This window comes from Lissotriton vulgaris, chromosome 7 (assembly GCF_964263255.1).
Source record: "Lissotriton vulgaris chromosome 7, aLisVul1.2, whole genome shotgun sequence".
Classification (NCBI taxonomy): Eukaryota; Metazoa; Chordata; class Amphibia; order Caudata; family Salamandridae; genus Lissotriton; species Lissotriton vulgaris.
This window is the reverse complement of record NC_141695.1, coordinates 755425221-755441688: the sequence shown is the minus strand read 5'-3', so window position 1 is coordinate 755441688 and position 16468 is coordinate 755425221. Positions and strand designations below refer to the sequence as shown.

Sequence of the window (16468 nt, the reverse complement as noted above, 5' to 3'; positions counted from 1 at the left end):
CATGTGGAGGTGTTTGTGTTTACTGCGTGCTTATAGTCAAGCAATGCCTTGCAATTATACATTTACACCCCTCACCACCTTTGATTCACTATATTATATTGTTTTGAATTATATGTGTCCCATATCATGGACCCTATCCCACAGCCACTTCTTTGCGAGCACAAAATACATTTACAGTATTGACTCTTACAACAGGGAGATAACAGCAAGATCAAGATTAAAGAAAACACTCTAGTGGTTACTGCCCAAAAAAAGCCTTCAAATCAGGTATAGTTGCTTACTGCGAATTCCAAAATAATCCAACATGTTCCACAAGCTCCTGCATGTTCCTAGATCTTCATTGGGGTCGACTGCTATCAGATGAGAAGGATTGATATTTATGGAAAACATCAATCACAACGCGGATTTTACCACGCAATACCATTACATAGCATGCTTTACAGCGCATGCATTGTAACTACGCGTAGCCATTACTACGCATACCATTACATCGCATGCGCTTTTACAACGCATGTGATGTAATGGCTATCCACGTCATTGTGAGGAAACTGAGGCTGTTTCCTCACAACGCCGTGCACCACCCCTCAGAAGACGCTGGAAGTTGGAGAGAGGATCCACGAGGAGAGTGAGGTAAGCGGGATTGCGCTTGGGGTCGGGGTTACTTTTGTTGTAGTGTTGTAATGTTTGTGTAGTGTAGTGTTTTAGGGTTTAGGGTAGTGTTGTTGTGTTTTTGTAGTGTAGTGTTTTAGGGTTTAGGGTAGTGTTGTAGTGTTTGTGTAGTGTAGTGTTTTAGGGTTTAGGGTAGTGTTGTTGTGTTTTTGTAGTGTAGTGTTTTAGGGTTTAGGGTTGTGTTGTAGTGTTTGTGTAGTGTAGTGTTTTAGGGTAGTGTCGGGGGGTCGTGCAGGGTAGTGTAGTGTTATTGTAGGGAGAGGACTGGGGGTCGGAGGAGGGTTGTGCAGGGGTACTATATTAGTGTTTAGGGTAGGGCAGGGTAGAGTCACTTACCTTGCAAACTTTTACCACGAGAATAGCTTTACCACGCATGCCTTTGCGTTGTAATGACATGCGTGACAAAAGCATAGCCGTGGTAACATTTTGCGATGTAATGGCATGTTGTTGTCATTGACATTGTGTAGTAATACCCTCGTTGAAATGACACGCGTGGTATTGGTATGCGATGTAATGACATACATCCCAGACGACATAGGACAAGCTGAAGTCTATGAGCCTGGTAAGTACGTCATGCTGAGGATTCCCTTGCATGAAATCAGTGGCTTCATGAGTGTCCAGTCTGAAGAAATTGTAGAAGGGAAAGGGCCCTATAAGTCTAGTTAGCTATCAAATAAATATTAAAAACAATGGAGATTAAAGCAAGGCATCCCATCCCATGACCTCCCCGAATGTTAGTTTTTAGGAAGGCTTTATACACCTTAGAATACTTTTCCAGATCAACAATGGCCGCCATTTTGTCAGGGATATGTAGAATCTGTTGATCCCTTTCCACATGGGTTTACATTTAGGGTCTTGGCCCAGAAGCCCTCAGTAATGGACCTGTCTTGGGCCAGATTGTATTGCACCTTCCCAATACGAGACACACAGGTCGGTCCCAGAAGAGGTCCCTGATGGTCAGATGCTGGTCTGGAGATCCCCATTCAGCAAGGTCCTCTGGGTCTCCGTGGTCTCATTCAGCCGAGACTTGTCCTGTTTGCTGTCGCTGCGATCCCCGTCATCCATCCCACTGACCCTGGAGAGGCAGAGGACGTTCTGGAAGCTCTTCTTGAAGTTGTCCGACAAGAAGGCATAAAGGATAGGATTGGCACAGCTGTTGGCATAGGTTAGAATCACCACAAAGTCCCACATGCCTTTCAGGGCGGGCGTAGGCTCAATCATCACTGAGACGGAGGACACGTTGAAAATGTAGAAGGGAAGCCAGCAGAAGATGAACACGGCCACCACAATGGAGACCATCCTGGTCACTTTCCTCTCTGATTTTTTCCTCTTCGACGACCCCACTCTTATTCCAGAAGACTTGACCTTGATGATGATGAAAAGGTAGCAGAGGCAAATAATGCTGAGGGGCACCAGAAATCCCAGGATAAAGGTGTAGATGATGAAGCCTGTGTACCAAGCCATTGACTCACCTGGCCAGATTATCGTGCAGCTGCTGTTCCCGTGGTGTTTTTGAATACCAGCATAAATCATGATGGGCATGATGACCAGGAGGGAAATCCCCCACACTGCAAAGTTCACCATTTTGGCAGTCCTAGGTCGCCGCCATTTAGCAGACTTAATAGGGTGGACAACGGCCATGTATCTGTCCATGCTCATGACTGTCAAGCAGAAGATACTGGTAAACTGGTTTATGCCGTCCACAGTCATCACAACCCGGCAGATGGCCTTGCCAAAGGGCCAATGGACCAGAGCCACTTGCATGGCCAGGAAGGGCAGGCCCAGCATGAAGAGTTCGTCGGCAATGGCCAAATTGAGGATGTAGATGTTAGTGATTGTCTTCATTTTGGCATACCTCAGGATAACATAGATGACCAGGGTATTGCCACAGAGGCCGATAATGCACACCACAAAGTAGATGAAGGTCAGTATAGCATTGCTGGTACGGTCAAAGTGATTCTTTGTGTTGTTCCGGGAAGCGTTGATGGGCAGCACCTCTGTAGAAAAATTGTCATATGGTGCTGGTGATGCCAGCCAGAATTCCGTGCCATTTGCCAGGTCCGAGTAGTCTAGCGCCATGGTGCCACCTGTCTTGGTAACGTTGGAGGTTAGGAGAAGCAAGTGGACAGGTCCATTGGTCGATGCACTTTTTGAAGCATGGAATCTGAAAAAGGAAATCAATGGCAGGATAGAAAAAAATGTTTTAGTTTATTTTGCCAATACACTGAAGAGACACCAAAGAAGAAGCATGAGTTTAAAATAGGATATATATGTGCTGAAAAAAATTATTGAACATTTCCTTTCCTTTATGAGCGGTTTTTTGACCTGGTCACACCAACAAATATAAATTGCTCGGCTTTTCTATTGTGTGACAATCATGCACCACTGAGAATGACAACTTTCCGCCCTTTTACAAGGAGCACATCTGCACAAAATGGCTCCCTTCATTGGCAAGGGTATCATCGCAATGTGTGCTTTTTGAAACCAAAACATTTTTTGCTTTTAGAATTTTTTTCCCCTATTGGGGATGGCATGACTGCTTTCAAACAATAAAGCTTTTCTAAATCCATGACAAAGCAAATCACGCATTGACAGCCCTAGAGGGCTGACATCCAACGTCAGACGTATTGGTTTTGTCAGTGTTCGTTGTACATAGGTTTCATGTTTCTTAGCAGTCTTGATATTTCAGACATCTGCTGAGCACGGTCTTGCAGGGGCAGACAGCTCTTGAATCTGGCTGAAATCTATACAAACTGCGACTGAATCACATCACCTTAGCAGTTTTGGGCTCAAAGGATACATCACATGGGTTACTTAAAAGAGACATGTCATGGGGGACATAGACAGTATGGAGAGCTTGGGTACAAGAGGGTAAAGACCAAGAGGTCCCCTGCTAATAGAATGAGGGTTCCTTAAGGCAGGGATCAATGAATAAGTGCAAAGACTTAAGGCAACCAACCACTTATTAATCAACACAACAATTACCATATAAACTGAAAGAACCAAAGATACTTTTTTCAAAATTGCAAAACATAATTTCATTGTTTGGGTACAAGGACAGGCTGCGAGAGGATATCAGGGAGCAGGAGAAGCAATGGGCATTACTTGTGGCACATGGGCTGAGTGCAGGGCATGGGCACTTTAGCAAGACAGTGCGAGTAGCTAGTAACCGGCAGGGCACACTGATGTGTGTGGCAAGCTTGAGAAACATGGAGCTTTTGGAGCTGGCGGTATATAAAGAGACGACATATAGGTGTTGGAGGCTGAGGCACAGACAGGGCATACACCGGGAGGCAGTGCTTAATTTGTAACACAAAAAGTACGTGCCAGGGCCCTTTTAAGGATGTCACTGCAGCATGCACCACTCTTTGCCCCAGCCGACACTGCCAATTACAGAACCAATACAAGTACTAACCATCGCACTACTAGAAGTGTGACAATTCAAACTACATACATGCCAACATTTCAGGAGAGCAAAGTGGGAGATTTAAAAAAAAAATCGGGAGAATGGGACTTTGAATCGGGTTACTGGCATGTATGGGCTTTGGAAGTGGCTGCTGTAGGATGGGACATTTGAAACGCACATGCACGTTTTTTTCTTACCTTTCAGAAGCATGGAGCATAGTGGCAGGCAGAGAGGGTGATGCAAGTGTTCCCCCCCACTCCCCCCCACCCCCCAGTGCTTCGCAGGTCTTTAAAAGACGATTCCCTTGTTAATGACGCTTTGTTGGTTTTTCACCCCTTCGAGATACCCTGCAACGCCACTCTTTGCTGGAAGAATGAGCACTTTACACAATACCAAGCCCTGTCAGCTGAAACCCCCGAGGAATCGGGGTTTTGCTTGTAGGAATCGGGAGGCGGGAGACTAGCCTTCAGATCGGTAGTCTCACGCCTGAATCGGGAGGTTTGGCATGTCTGAAACTATCCCAGGCCACCCAAAAGCTATAATAATGGTGTGCGCGACAGATGTTAATCATTTCAAATTTGTATTGACTTATTAATTACTGTTGTTGTGCTGGTCTCAAAATGTGACAGACAGCGCCACCATGTGTTGGACTGTCACTATAGCCAGTGCTGAAAATGATGTGCTGGTGCCGAGAATCGGAAACCACCAGCTCAATTTAAGCAGTGGGTTGAGATAGGGGTAAATGGATACTGTGAGGAACTAGGACTGCGTGAGGAATCTGGGCACAGAGTCATGGAGGGTGATAAGAATGGGGCATACGGACAGTTTGAGGAGCCTTGGCACATGAACAGACAGAGTGGTGAGTCTGGGCACGGAGGCGGACAAAGACAGTATATTGGGAACCAACGGGACACTGATAGGGCTCATGTTCGGGCCAAGTGAGGAGTTTGGGGAACAAGTGACAGGCAGGGCGAGGCGCTCGGGGCACCTATCCAAGGCAATCAGTAAAAAGTGAGTGACTTGGCTAGAATCGAATGATCTTCCCACACATCGACAGGGAATCTATTGGCCTAGGGTACACAGGGCACATATAGACAGTGTGTGGAACCTGTGTCCCTTTAGCAGAGCGTGTGAGACTATTGGGGCACAGGGACAGTCTGCGTGAGAAGATTCGGCACGCCAATAGACAGTGAAAGGGTGTTGGGGAACAGGAAAAGAAAGGGTGAGGAGGTTGAAAGACATGGAAAGTCCAGGTCCACCTCTAGGGCTGTACGATTGGTGCCACCGCACCGGATTTTGACTTGGGGTGGGGCGCCCTGTTTGCAAATATATTATAGCTTGAAAACCACCTGCTGCTGTTCCTTGCTTCCAGCAATTTTCAGACATCCATAAAAATGTCAAGATAAATCCAGTGATTAATGTTCTTCCTGCAGAAACATGGAGTTTTGTCTTGTGAAAGTTTGACTCCTCATAAGATATCTCAGAGGGTTAATGTGGCTGCTGGTAAGAACGTGTGACATGCAGATCACAAAGTGCATATAATGTTAATAGATCAATGGGTTACTGCTTTTTTCAGAGAGATCTTTTTGTTATTTGCAGTTTATAAGGTAAAATCCTAATATAGATAAATGAGGTATTAACTGTCATCAAAGAGCTGCATGCAAACTGCAAGGTGTATATTAAACCTACATGTTTTTTGCCCGGTCTATCCATAACCTAATCTTGCAAAAAGGGTTCATTTCGGTAGAAATTATTATTATTTTTATTAAAGAGAACCTCTAACAATTTAGTGTTATGTTTTAAATTCTGAATTTGTGCTTTTCCAGACCAAGGTCTCTGAAACTATATTGCCTACCAGTATGGACGATAGTGACTTGTAATCAATCTTCTGTCCTATGTAACATTTCCTGTACACTAATTTACACGTGTGGATGTCTCTGTTAAATGTGTGTATGATGTAAAGTGCTCTGACAACTCACACTGGTATGAGTGGCACTATAAAACGTAATGATTCTGAGAGACTGGTTATGGAGACTTGAGGGGCAGGGCAGGACTGGGAACCGAAACTGGCCCTGGCAAACACCTCGGCCGCCCCCGGGGGTGGGGGCGGCTGATGCGCCGAGCTGTTTGCCAGGGCCGGTTTCAGTCGATTTTGTAACTGGGGGCCAATATTGCAGGCCCCTGGTAACAAAAACGGCCCCCAGGGGCTCAAAACCAGCCCCCACCCTGGTAGCTCACCAGGGAAACACCCGGTGCCCACTACTGCCAGTCCGGCCCTGTTGAGGGGCACTGTTAAATGATGGTAGTGAGGGAATCTGTGACAGCGGTGGTCATTGGGGGGCACGCAAACAAACATTGTTGCACAGGATGCCACCAGTGCTAAAGCCGGCCCTGATGGAAACTGCCTGGAGCATGGGAGTGCATGCACAGACCGAAACAGGCTGAGAAGGTTGAAACACATGGAAACTGCCTGGAGCTTGGGAGTGCATTCACAGACCGAGACAGGATGAATAGGTTGAAACACATGGAAACTGCCTGGAGCTTGGGAGTGCAAGCACAGACCGAGACAGGCTGAGAAGGTTAAAAAATATGGACAGTGCCAGGATCTTGGAAAAGCATTCACAGACCGAGACAGGCTGAATAGGTTGAAACACATGGAAACTGCCTGGAGCTTGGTAGTGCATGCCCAGACCGAGACAGGCTGAGAAGGTTGAAACACATGGAAACTGCCTGAAGCTTGGGAGTGCATGCACAGACCGAGACAGGCTGAGAAGTTTGAAAAACATGAACAGTGCCAGGAGCTTGGGAGTGCATGCACAGACGAGACAGGCTGAGAAGGTTGAAAAACAAGGACAGTGCCAGGAGCTTGGGAGTGCATGCACAGACCGGGACAGGCTGTGCAGTTTGAAATACATGGAAATTGCCAGGAGCTTGGGAGTGCATGCACAGACTGAGACAGGCTGAGAAGGTTGAAACACATGGACAGTGCCAGGGATTTGAAAGTGCATGCACAGACCGGGATAGGCAGAGAATGTTGAAACACATGGAAACTGCCTGGAGCTTGGGAGTACATGAACATACCGAGACAGACTGAGAAGGTTGAAACACACGGAAACTGCCTGGAGCTTGGGAGTACATGCACAGACCGAGACAGACTGAGAAGGTTGAAACACACGGAAACTGCCTGGAGCTTGAGAGTACATGCACAGACCGAGACAGACTGAGAATGTTGAAACACATGGAAACTACCTGGAGCTTGGGAGTGCATGCACAGACTGAGAAAGACTGAGAAGGTTGAAACACACGGAAACTGCCTGGAGCTTGGGAGTATATGCATTGGACAGGACAGGCTGAGAAGGTTAGAACACATGGACAGTGCCAGGAATTTGAGAGTACATGCACAGACTGGGACAGGCTGAAAAGGTTGGAACACATGGAAACTGTCAGGAACTTGAAAGTACATGCACAGATCTGACACTGCGAGAGGTTTGGAACCAGTGCTTAATTTGAGCCGGTGGTTTCCGGTGCTGGCCACTCGCACTTAATCATCAACACCGGCGCTTACAGCGTAAACTCGAACCAAAGTTGTTGGAGTGCTTTTCATGAGCACCAGTTGGGTACACAGTCATTTTGGTAGGCAGGGGAAGATTGAGTGATTTGCCCAATATCACAGGATGTTGAGCCTACGCCAATACTCAAACCTGGTTTCCGGGCTCCAAAGTCAGCAGCTCTGGACATTACGCCACATCCTCTCCCCACTTGTAGGGTTTCATGCTTAGCAGTTGGTTCTGTTGTAGGCGGTGCTAATAGGAGCAATGTGCTGGTGCAAGCTGCCTCCTGATTAGAGCCTAGCCCTGGCATTTATGTTTTCACAAATTCACCACTGGTTGGAACACATGGAAAGTGCCAGGAGCTTCAGTATGTATGTGCAGAATGAGACTGAGCTGATGGTTGAAACGCGTGGTCAGGGCCAGGAGGTCTTAAGTGCATGCACTGGCCATGTAAAGATGTTGGGGCATGCAGCCAGACAGGCAGGAAAGGTTAAAGCGCATGGACAATGCCAGAAACTTGGAAGTGCACGCACAGATCGAGCCTGGGTGAGAAGGTTGAAACACTTAGAAAGTACCAGTAGTTTGGGAGTGCATTCGGACACAGTCAGTCAAAGAGAAAAAGTTACAACACATGGACAGTGCCAGACGTTTTTGGAGTCCATGCACAGACTGGGACAGGGCGAGAGGACTGCAACATGTGGACAGTGCCAAGAGCTTGGAAGTGCATGCCCTGGTCAAGAGAATATGTTGGGTCTCACAGTCAGTCAGGGAGAGAGGGTTAACGCACGTGGACAGTGCCAGGAGCCGGGAAGTGCATGCACACAGCTCGGTGCTTACACCAGTGTGAGGATATAGGGTACACGGGCAGACAGTGCGACGAGATTTCACTCCCATGAAGGTCCTTCGTGCCCAGACCCCTGCATCACTCGCCTTTCATTTCGTTGTTTGCATTATAAGAAAACCAGGCTTTGTTACGTTTTACCTCTATATATCATTTAATGAAGAATATGGTGGTGACACTGCTAGTCGGTAAACTAGCATATGATATTATAATGCATAATAGCATAACATAATATTACCGAGCATACCATGGCATAATGAACAGAACATAGTGTGGCATAACACAGAAACACATTATACAGCTTTGCTTCTGAGAAACCAGTGTTCCAATGTGTTGTGCTGGACAGGTGTCTCATAGCCAATGTCTGCCATCGATGGGAGCCCCTGTTAAATGCCAGTGTAAACAGCGCCGGTCTGGACGTGGCACACTATCACACTCCAGAATACACCAGCCCGAGTCATTTCTCTCCCGGCCATATCAGAATTTGACAGGCAATTAATCTCTCTTTGAGACACACGACTACTGAAAACACTTCAGGAGGGCAGCACAATGTAGGATTTGCATACACATTCAAAAGTAAAATGTGCGAGAAAATGATATGCTTTTTAAAACGTGGCATGTTATTTTAAGATGCGCAGAAATGAAGTGTTTGGGAGTTGTTGTGTGGAGGGAGCGAGCATAAAAGAGGAACCCAACAGATGCACTGTAGCAGAGGCAAGAAATTAATAATTGTAGGAGATGAAATGGACAAGTTGAAAGGGACATGTGTTAAATTCGATATGTGCAATAATGACTTTTCTGGCTATCTTTTAACTCAACTAAGAAAAGGGTGACGTGTGTGTTGGTGTTAATAATCCAAATCACAATTTGAATGGTCGTTTCGCATTATAGCAACAAGCGCTCATTTAATCGACAGCTGGAGGATGACATGTCATGTTATGCAACCTATGATCCATGGGTTACAGACGAACCACTGTTCGCACAGAACCCACGGGACTATCTCCGACGCTTGTACATGGTTTTCTCCACTGTGGCCAACACTGCGTATTTACGCAATGGGGAGTGCGCCTCTCCTACTTTTGGGGCTTGGTTTTCTTCCGCCCTGCTATCCATGTGCTGCAGGGAGCTATGATTGGGTCGTGCGCTGCACTGGTCTCCCGTGTCCTTCCCTCGACATTGATGCATTCAGAGCGGGGGGCTTCGAGGACCATCCTCTGCTCGTGGTAATTGGCAAAAATACCTGGCAACAAAAATGTCAGTCCTCTGCCCGTCTCGATGGCAATTTGAGACCCCATCCTCTATTAATGACGATGTCGAGCGCCCCCTCCCCGGCCCCCACTGCTCTGCTTAATGAGTGTGAGCCACAGCCCACCTTGAAGACACCCCCCATAAGTTAAACGCACCACAGCCCATCTTGAAGACACCCCGTCAATCTCACCCATGAGTTTGACTCGCCACAGCCCACCTTGAAGACGCCCCCTCAATCTCACCTATGAGTCTGACTCACCACAACCCATCTTGTGGACACCCCCTCAATCTCACCCGTGAGTCTGACTCGCCATAGCCCACCTTGAAAACGCCCCCTCATTCTCGCCTATGAGTCTGACTCGCCACAACCCACCTTGAGGACACCACCTCAATCTCACCCATGAGTCTGACTCGCTACAGCCCACCTTGAAGACGCCCCCTCAATCTCACCTATGAGTCTGACTCACCACAACCCACCTTGTGGACACCCCCTCAATCTCACCCGTGAGTCTGACTCGCCACAGCCCACCCCGAAGACACCCCCTCAATCTCACCCATGAGTCTGACTCGCCACAGCCCACCTTGAGGACATGCCCTCAATCTCACCTATGAGTCTGACTCGCTACAGCCCACCTTGAGGATACCCCCTCAATCTCACCCGTGAGTCTGACTCGCCACAGCCCACCCTGAAGACACCCCCTCAATCTCACCTATGAGTCTGACTCGCTACAGCCCACCTTGAGGACACCCCCTCAATCTCACCCATGAGTCTGACTCGCTACAGCCCACCTTGAAGACACCCTCTCAATCTCACCCATGAGTCTGACTCGCCACAGCCCACCTTGAAGACCCCCTCAATATCACCCGTGAGTCTGACTCGCCACAGCCCACCTTGAGGACACCCCCTCAATCTCACCCATGAGTCTGCCTCGCCACAGCCCACCTTGAGGACACCTCCTCAATCTCACCTGTGAGTCTGACTCGCCACAGCCCACCTTGAGGACACCCCCTCAATCTCACCTATGAGTCTGACTCGCTACAGCCCACCTTGAAGACACCCCCTCAATCTCACCCATGAGTCTGACTCGCCACAGCCCACCTTGAGGACGCCCCCTCAATCTCACCCATGAGTCTGACTCGCCACAGCCCACCTTGAGGTCACCCCCTCAATCTCACCTATGAGTCTGACTCGTTACAGCCCACCTTGAGGACACCCCCTCAATCTCACCTATGAGTCTGACTCGCCACAGCCCACCTTGAGGACACCCCCTCAATCTCACCCAAGAGTTTGACTCGCCACAGCCCACCTTGAAGACGCCCCCTCAATCTCACCTATGAGTCTGACTCACCACAACCCATCTTGAGGACACCCCCTCAATCTCACCCGTGAGTCTGACTCGTCACAGCCCACCTTGAAGACGCCCCCTCATTCTCACCTATGAGTCTGACTCGCCAAAACCCATCTTGAGGACTCCCTCTCAATCTCACCCGTGAGTCTGACTCGCCACAACCCACCTTGAGGACACCCCCTCAATCTCACCCATGAGTCTGACTCGCTACAGCCCACCTTAAAGACGCCCCCTCAATCTCACCTATGAGTCTGACTCGCCACAACCCACCTTGTGGACACCCCCTCAATCTCACCTGTGAGTCTGACTCGCCACAGCCCACCTTGAGGACACCCCCTCAATCTCACCCATGAGTCTGATTCGCCACAGCCCACCTTGAGGACACCCCCTCAATCCCACCCCCGAGTCTGACTTGCCACAACCCACCTTGAGGACACCCCCTCAATCTCACCTATGAGTCTGACTCGCTACAGCCCACCTTGAGGACACCCCTTCAATCTCACCTATGAGTCTGACTCGCCACTGCCCGCCTTGAGGACACCCCCTCAATCTCACCCATGAGTCTGACTCACTACAGCCCACCTTGAGGACATCCCCTCAATCTCACCTATGAGTCTGACTCGCCACAGCCCACCTTGAAGACGCCCCCTCAATCTCACCCATGAGTCTGACTCGCCACAGCCCACCTTGAGGACACCCCCTCAATCTCACCCATGAGTCTGACTCGCCACATCCCACCACATCCCACCTTGAAGACACCCCCTCAATCTCACCCATGAGTCTGACTCGCCACAGCCCACCTTGAGGACATCCCCTCATGTTCACCCATGAGCCTGACTCGCCTCTAGCTTCAATGGCATGTCCGCTGACCCGTGCCACGTCCGAGCGCCCTGCCCGCTCTTGCGTGGGCTGAGTTCCAGACCGCTCTGGATACCAGCCTGAGACCCCCAGCGCCGCCTCAGTGAAGAGTGTATATACTAACTCTAACGTAAATGTAGCGGGTTAACGCCAGCCCCGTCCAGGTGCACCTCGGGTGCTAGAGCGAGCTCCGGGCACCGCCGAGACGCAGACAGCGTCCACTCCGCACTCATACAGGTGTTTCTTGAGGTGAGAGCTTATTATCAGCACAGAGAGATGCAGGCGGTGAGCACCTGTCCATAAGTATACACGAGCAAGTACGACTGGACCGCGATTTGACTCCATTATTGTGGCTTCTCGCAGTATGCTTGCGGGGATGCTCAGTGGGTTATGTTCTACTGCAGAGAGATGTTTGCAGGTTTGAACTCTGGTAGGTCGAGGAAACAAGTGCCAGCGTGGTGGCCGCTTATAACAGCTACGACACTGGCCAACTTCTAAAAATGTGATCGGGCGGGTCGAAGATCGATCAGGCATTGCATATTACGAACTGGTGGTGACATTATATATTACTTATCCGAGCACCCGCTTTCTGATACTGGATTCCACAATTCACCAATTCAGCAAATCTGCCATCTTGGCGAAATGATTGCCTCGTTTATCGTATATTTCGAAAGTGATGGCGATTAGAAAACACCAGCCGCCACTATGATTCTTTAATAACCATCTACAAAGGCGCTTCGGCATCTCAACGTCCAACCTCGAGTCTGTTCATTTAAACACTTAATAACAATGCGCTTGGAAACGAGGGTACCCATTCAAGGACGCATTTTTGGTGTTAAGTATAGTAGTTAAGTCTTCAATTAACAACAGGAAACTCGAATTTAATTCCTCCCTTCCTACTTGCCCAAACAGTTGATCTTGAGCTCACCACGTCACCTCCCTGTGCTACTTTGGGCACATTGGCACAACATCTTGGGGTGAACTCCGCAATTAAGCAACTTATTAAACATGCAATTTACACTGACACGAGATCCTAGCATTATTATTATCACCTATACTCACCCTGAAGTTCTGGTTCCATGGATGTGAGCTTCTTCGGGCAAAGAGCCCCTCAAGCCGACTAGTGTCCACACAAACGCCGATTGCGCCGATTCTGGCAGTGGCGATGATCACACGAGACAACCTTGTAAGAAGTTTTCACCTGTAGCCGCCGAAGCACTTTTGGGGATTCGTGAGGAAATGACACAGACACAAACCCGTGGTGAGCGAACTTGCCGGCAGTGGAGAATTCTTCCTTGAGCAAAACCAGGCACCGAAATCGAGTGGCCACGAGCCATAGGGCACGAGGGAGGCAGGTAGACGACGGCGATGTGCGCTCAACCAGCCGCCTCTCAGAGCATCTGAGCAAGCAAATGACTGGGGGATCGAGTCTGCGCAGGAAGTGAGCCGATTCCACTCTTCACATTAGATGGCGCACTAGACTAGGAGACTGCGTTTCCAGATGCGCAGATCACACGGCGCGCCTCTGCCTATCGGCTACAGAGCGCGGCTGAGAAGCACGTTGTGAGCATCGCCACCATGCGTGGGTGTGTGTGCGCGGCGCGCGCCTGGGTACTTTACCTTTTCCATACGCACAACATATTTTTAGCGATAAGATGCACATGATATACTCACTATATTTTTAGCGGTAAGATGCACAGTAGGTAAATTACTTATTTGGTTCTACACTATTTTCATCAAGGTGTACTTGAAACAACACAAACCCTAGATTTGGAATCAAACTGGTTACGTTTTCACTGTGCTTCACATGGAAATATAGTAGAGCAGGTACTAACTATTTAGAGTATCTGTTTGCTTCTGATACTTGCAGGTACTCTCCCTTTGAAATTAAAGAAGTGCAGGTACTCAGAACCTGACTTTACCTGCCTATTTATAGTGCCGCATGTTCATAGATAAGTGCTATAAACCGGTTGCCGCTCTGTAGAGCTGGTAAATTCAGAGAACGAATGTCTTGTGCATCACTCAGGCGCGCAATGCCACTGGGATGGAGCTGCCAGCTTGGCCGTGCCAGGTCAGACACTGTAACGGGTTCTGCCGCCTCCTAAGCATCTTTGCATCTGCAAAGCTTGCTTTCTTGTTTACTCCACTTAAGGTGTCCTTTACCACTGCCTACATCTATTGTTTTCTCTTTCATGTAAAATTTGGGGAATACACACGTTTGATAGAAGCAGTGGGGAATACATGCTGCTGTGCTCAGTTCAAATGGAAATCAGGAGTCCTCTGTAACACTCCCAGAGCAACAAAAGGGAGACAGTAAATCCGACCACAGGGCTAACAAAATGGCATGCCTGACGGAATTAGGATTTTAAAGTAGAAGGTTTTTTTTAAAATTATTTTTTTATTGAGAGTTCAAGATAATAATATAATACAGTACTACGGGGTAAAATGCAGAGTGCAAAACTTTTAGAGTATAGGTACTCAAAATATCTTACAATTAACCACTTAGCAATAAACAAACATTAGTAACAGTCTTTCTCCCTAGAGGCCGGACAAATTACCTGTAGAGCTCCAACGTTTCTCAAACTTCCTTGGTGTCCCTGATCTTAATACATATCTTCTCTCGAATTCTTTGACTTTACTAAGTTTCGCTCTCCAAGCTTGAAAGGATGGTATCTTATTGCTGCGCCAATTCTGTAGGATTAAGGATCTTGCTACTAATGCCGATATATATAAGCATTCTTCTTGTGTATTACTACACGTCATATTAGGCAAGCACCCCAATGCAGCAATGAATTTATCGATAGGATTGTCAGATCACACTCTGCGGAATCCAGATGTAGCAAGTATGTTCCACCTCCGGACCTCACCAACACACTGACGTAAAAATATACACAGGGTGTTCGAGTGATCGGGTGAGGGAAGGAAAGGAAGGCAACAGCAGGGGAGGGAAACCTGTAAAAGAAAGCACACAAATTATTACATTCAAGTATGCATTCTACTCTCATCAATTGTCGCTAATGGTATCTCTAATCACCTTGAGCAAGCTGGCTATCGCTCCTGTCTCTCAGCAGAGGGTTCAATAATGAGATAGACTCTTCCTCTTCTATCCAACATAAAATATAGGTTAGTGATCTCCACAGGTATACCTTTCTCTATATCTACTAAATGCAAACTAGAACATACCCACTGTTCTTAGAGAATCAAACATAAACAAGAACATTCCGTCATAAGACTCTTTTCATCAGAGCTCTGACAATCTCCAGAATAACACCAGAGACACTGAAGCTATTCCCAGTAAAATGAACAGGAAACACCAGTAGTTCCTTCCTTCCTTAATAGTAAATCAAAAAGGATCAGAGTCAAAGGGTTTCAATCACCACATCAACAACATATGTCTCAAGTCGAGGGTTTCTATGTATGTGCTCCAAATACGGCAAGACGTAGTTAACAACACCACTGTCTTCCGCTTTGGCAATTGTAATCCTCAAGGTTTCAGATACTAAACTCCTTTAACAAGTCCTCCAAATACAGTAAAGTGTAGCTAGCCCACTACCACTTTCCGCTCTGGTAATAATATTCCACAGGTTTCAAACAAGCATTCCTTCATGCTTATTTTCATAACGGTAATGCGTGGACCTCCACTGCATTCTGCTCTCTCTTGTCCTAATCAGTGTTCAATTAGTTGGTACCAAGAAATCGAAGGAGTGAACACTAAGCCGTACTGGAGAAGCCTCTCCACTACTGCGCCCGCTCGCTAAAATGTCCTGATCTCGTTCTGAGGCAGAACGCTGCAATCTACAACGTGGCACGAGCCGCCAGCAAAATAGAAACGCACACTAGGAAACGTGCGCGTGAATCACCGTACCTTCCCAAAGTACAGCGCCGACTTCTTAGAAGCGCTAATGGACTAGCCGCCTGATCATCATCCGGAAACTCGACTTCTCGAGGGAACAAACAATTCAGAATCACGCACAACGCCAGGTCAGTGCTGCCCTCTATACATAGAGTGCTGCTTGCCATGGCCTCATGGGAAATGTAGTTCAAAGGCCAGGCAGGCGCGGCTGGACTAGATCCTGACAAGGATAGAGAGATGTATGGTGGCTCTGAGATAGTTTTCGATTTCTTCCCATAGATTGTCAATTTTGAGACAATCCCAAACAATGTGTGACCAGGTGCCACCTCCCTCTCTAGCGCAGCAAAAACACCTATCTTCAATTTGTGGATAAATCTTATGCAAAAAGGAAGGCGTCCTATAGATTAGCCATTTTGTATAGAATTGCAAACGCTTAAATTTAGCTCCTCTTATTACTGTAGCATTTAATTTGTTGATTCTATTCCAAGTTATTTTTGGAAGCTGTAGCCCTTCTTTTTTCCACCATCTGTCTCAGATTTTTTCATATATGGGGAGAGATTTATGATCGTCAAAGATTTTCACCCATGCACTAACTGACCGTTGTATCTGGGTTTCAAAAGCTTCACTATTGCCTATGCTTGATGTTATACTCCTGGCATCAAGCTTTTCCAAAACGTTTCTTATAATAATAAA

The 16468-nt window shown here is 47.6% G+C and overlaps 1 protein-coding gene across 1 annotated transcript; it reads right to left on the bottom strand.

Moving 5' to 3' along the window:
• Window positions 1-989: 989 nt before the first annotated feature.
• On the bottom strand, window positions 990-13275 carry SSTR2 (somatostatin receptor 2). Its single transcript, XM_086928780.1, has 2 exons — window positions 12985-13275; window positions 990-2833 (listed from the first exon to the last, which is right to left on the bottom strand). Exon 2 carries the CDS (start codon window positions 2746-2748, stop codon window positions 1627-1629), a length of 1122 nt encoding a protein of 373 aa, XP_086784906.1. The 5' UTR covers window positions 2749-2833; window positions 12985-13275; the 3' UTR covers window positions 990-1626.
• Between the last annotated feature and the right edge of the window lie 3193 nt (window positions 13276-16468).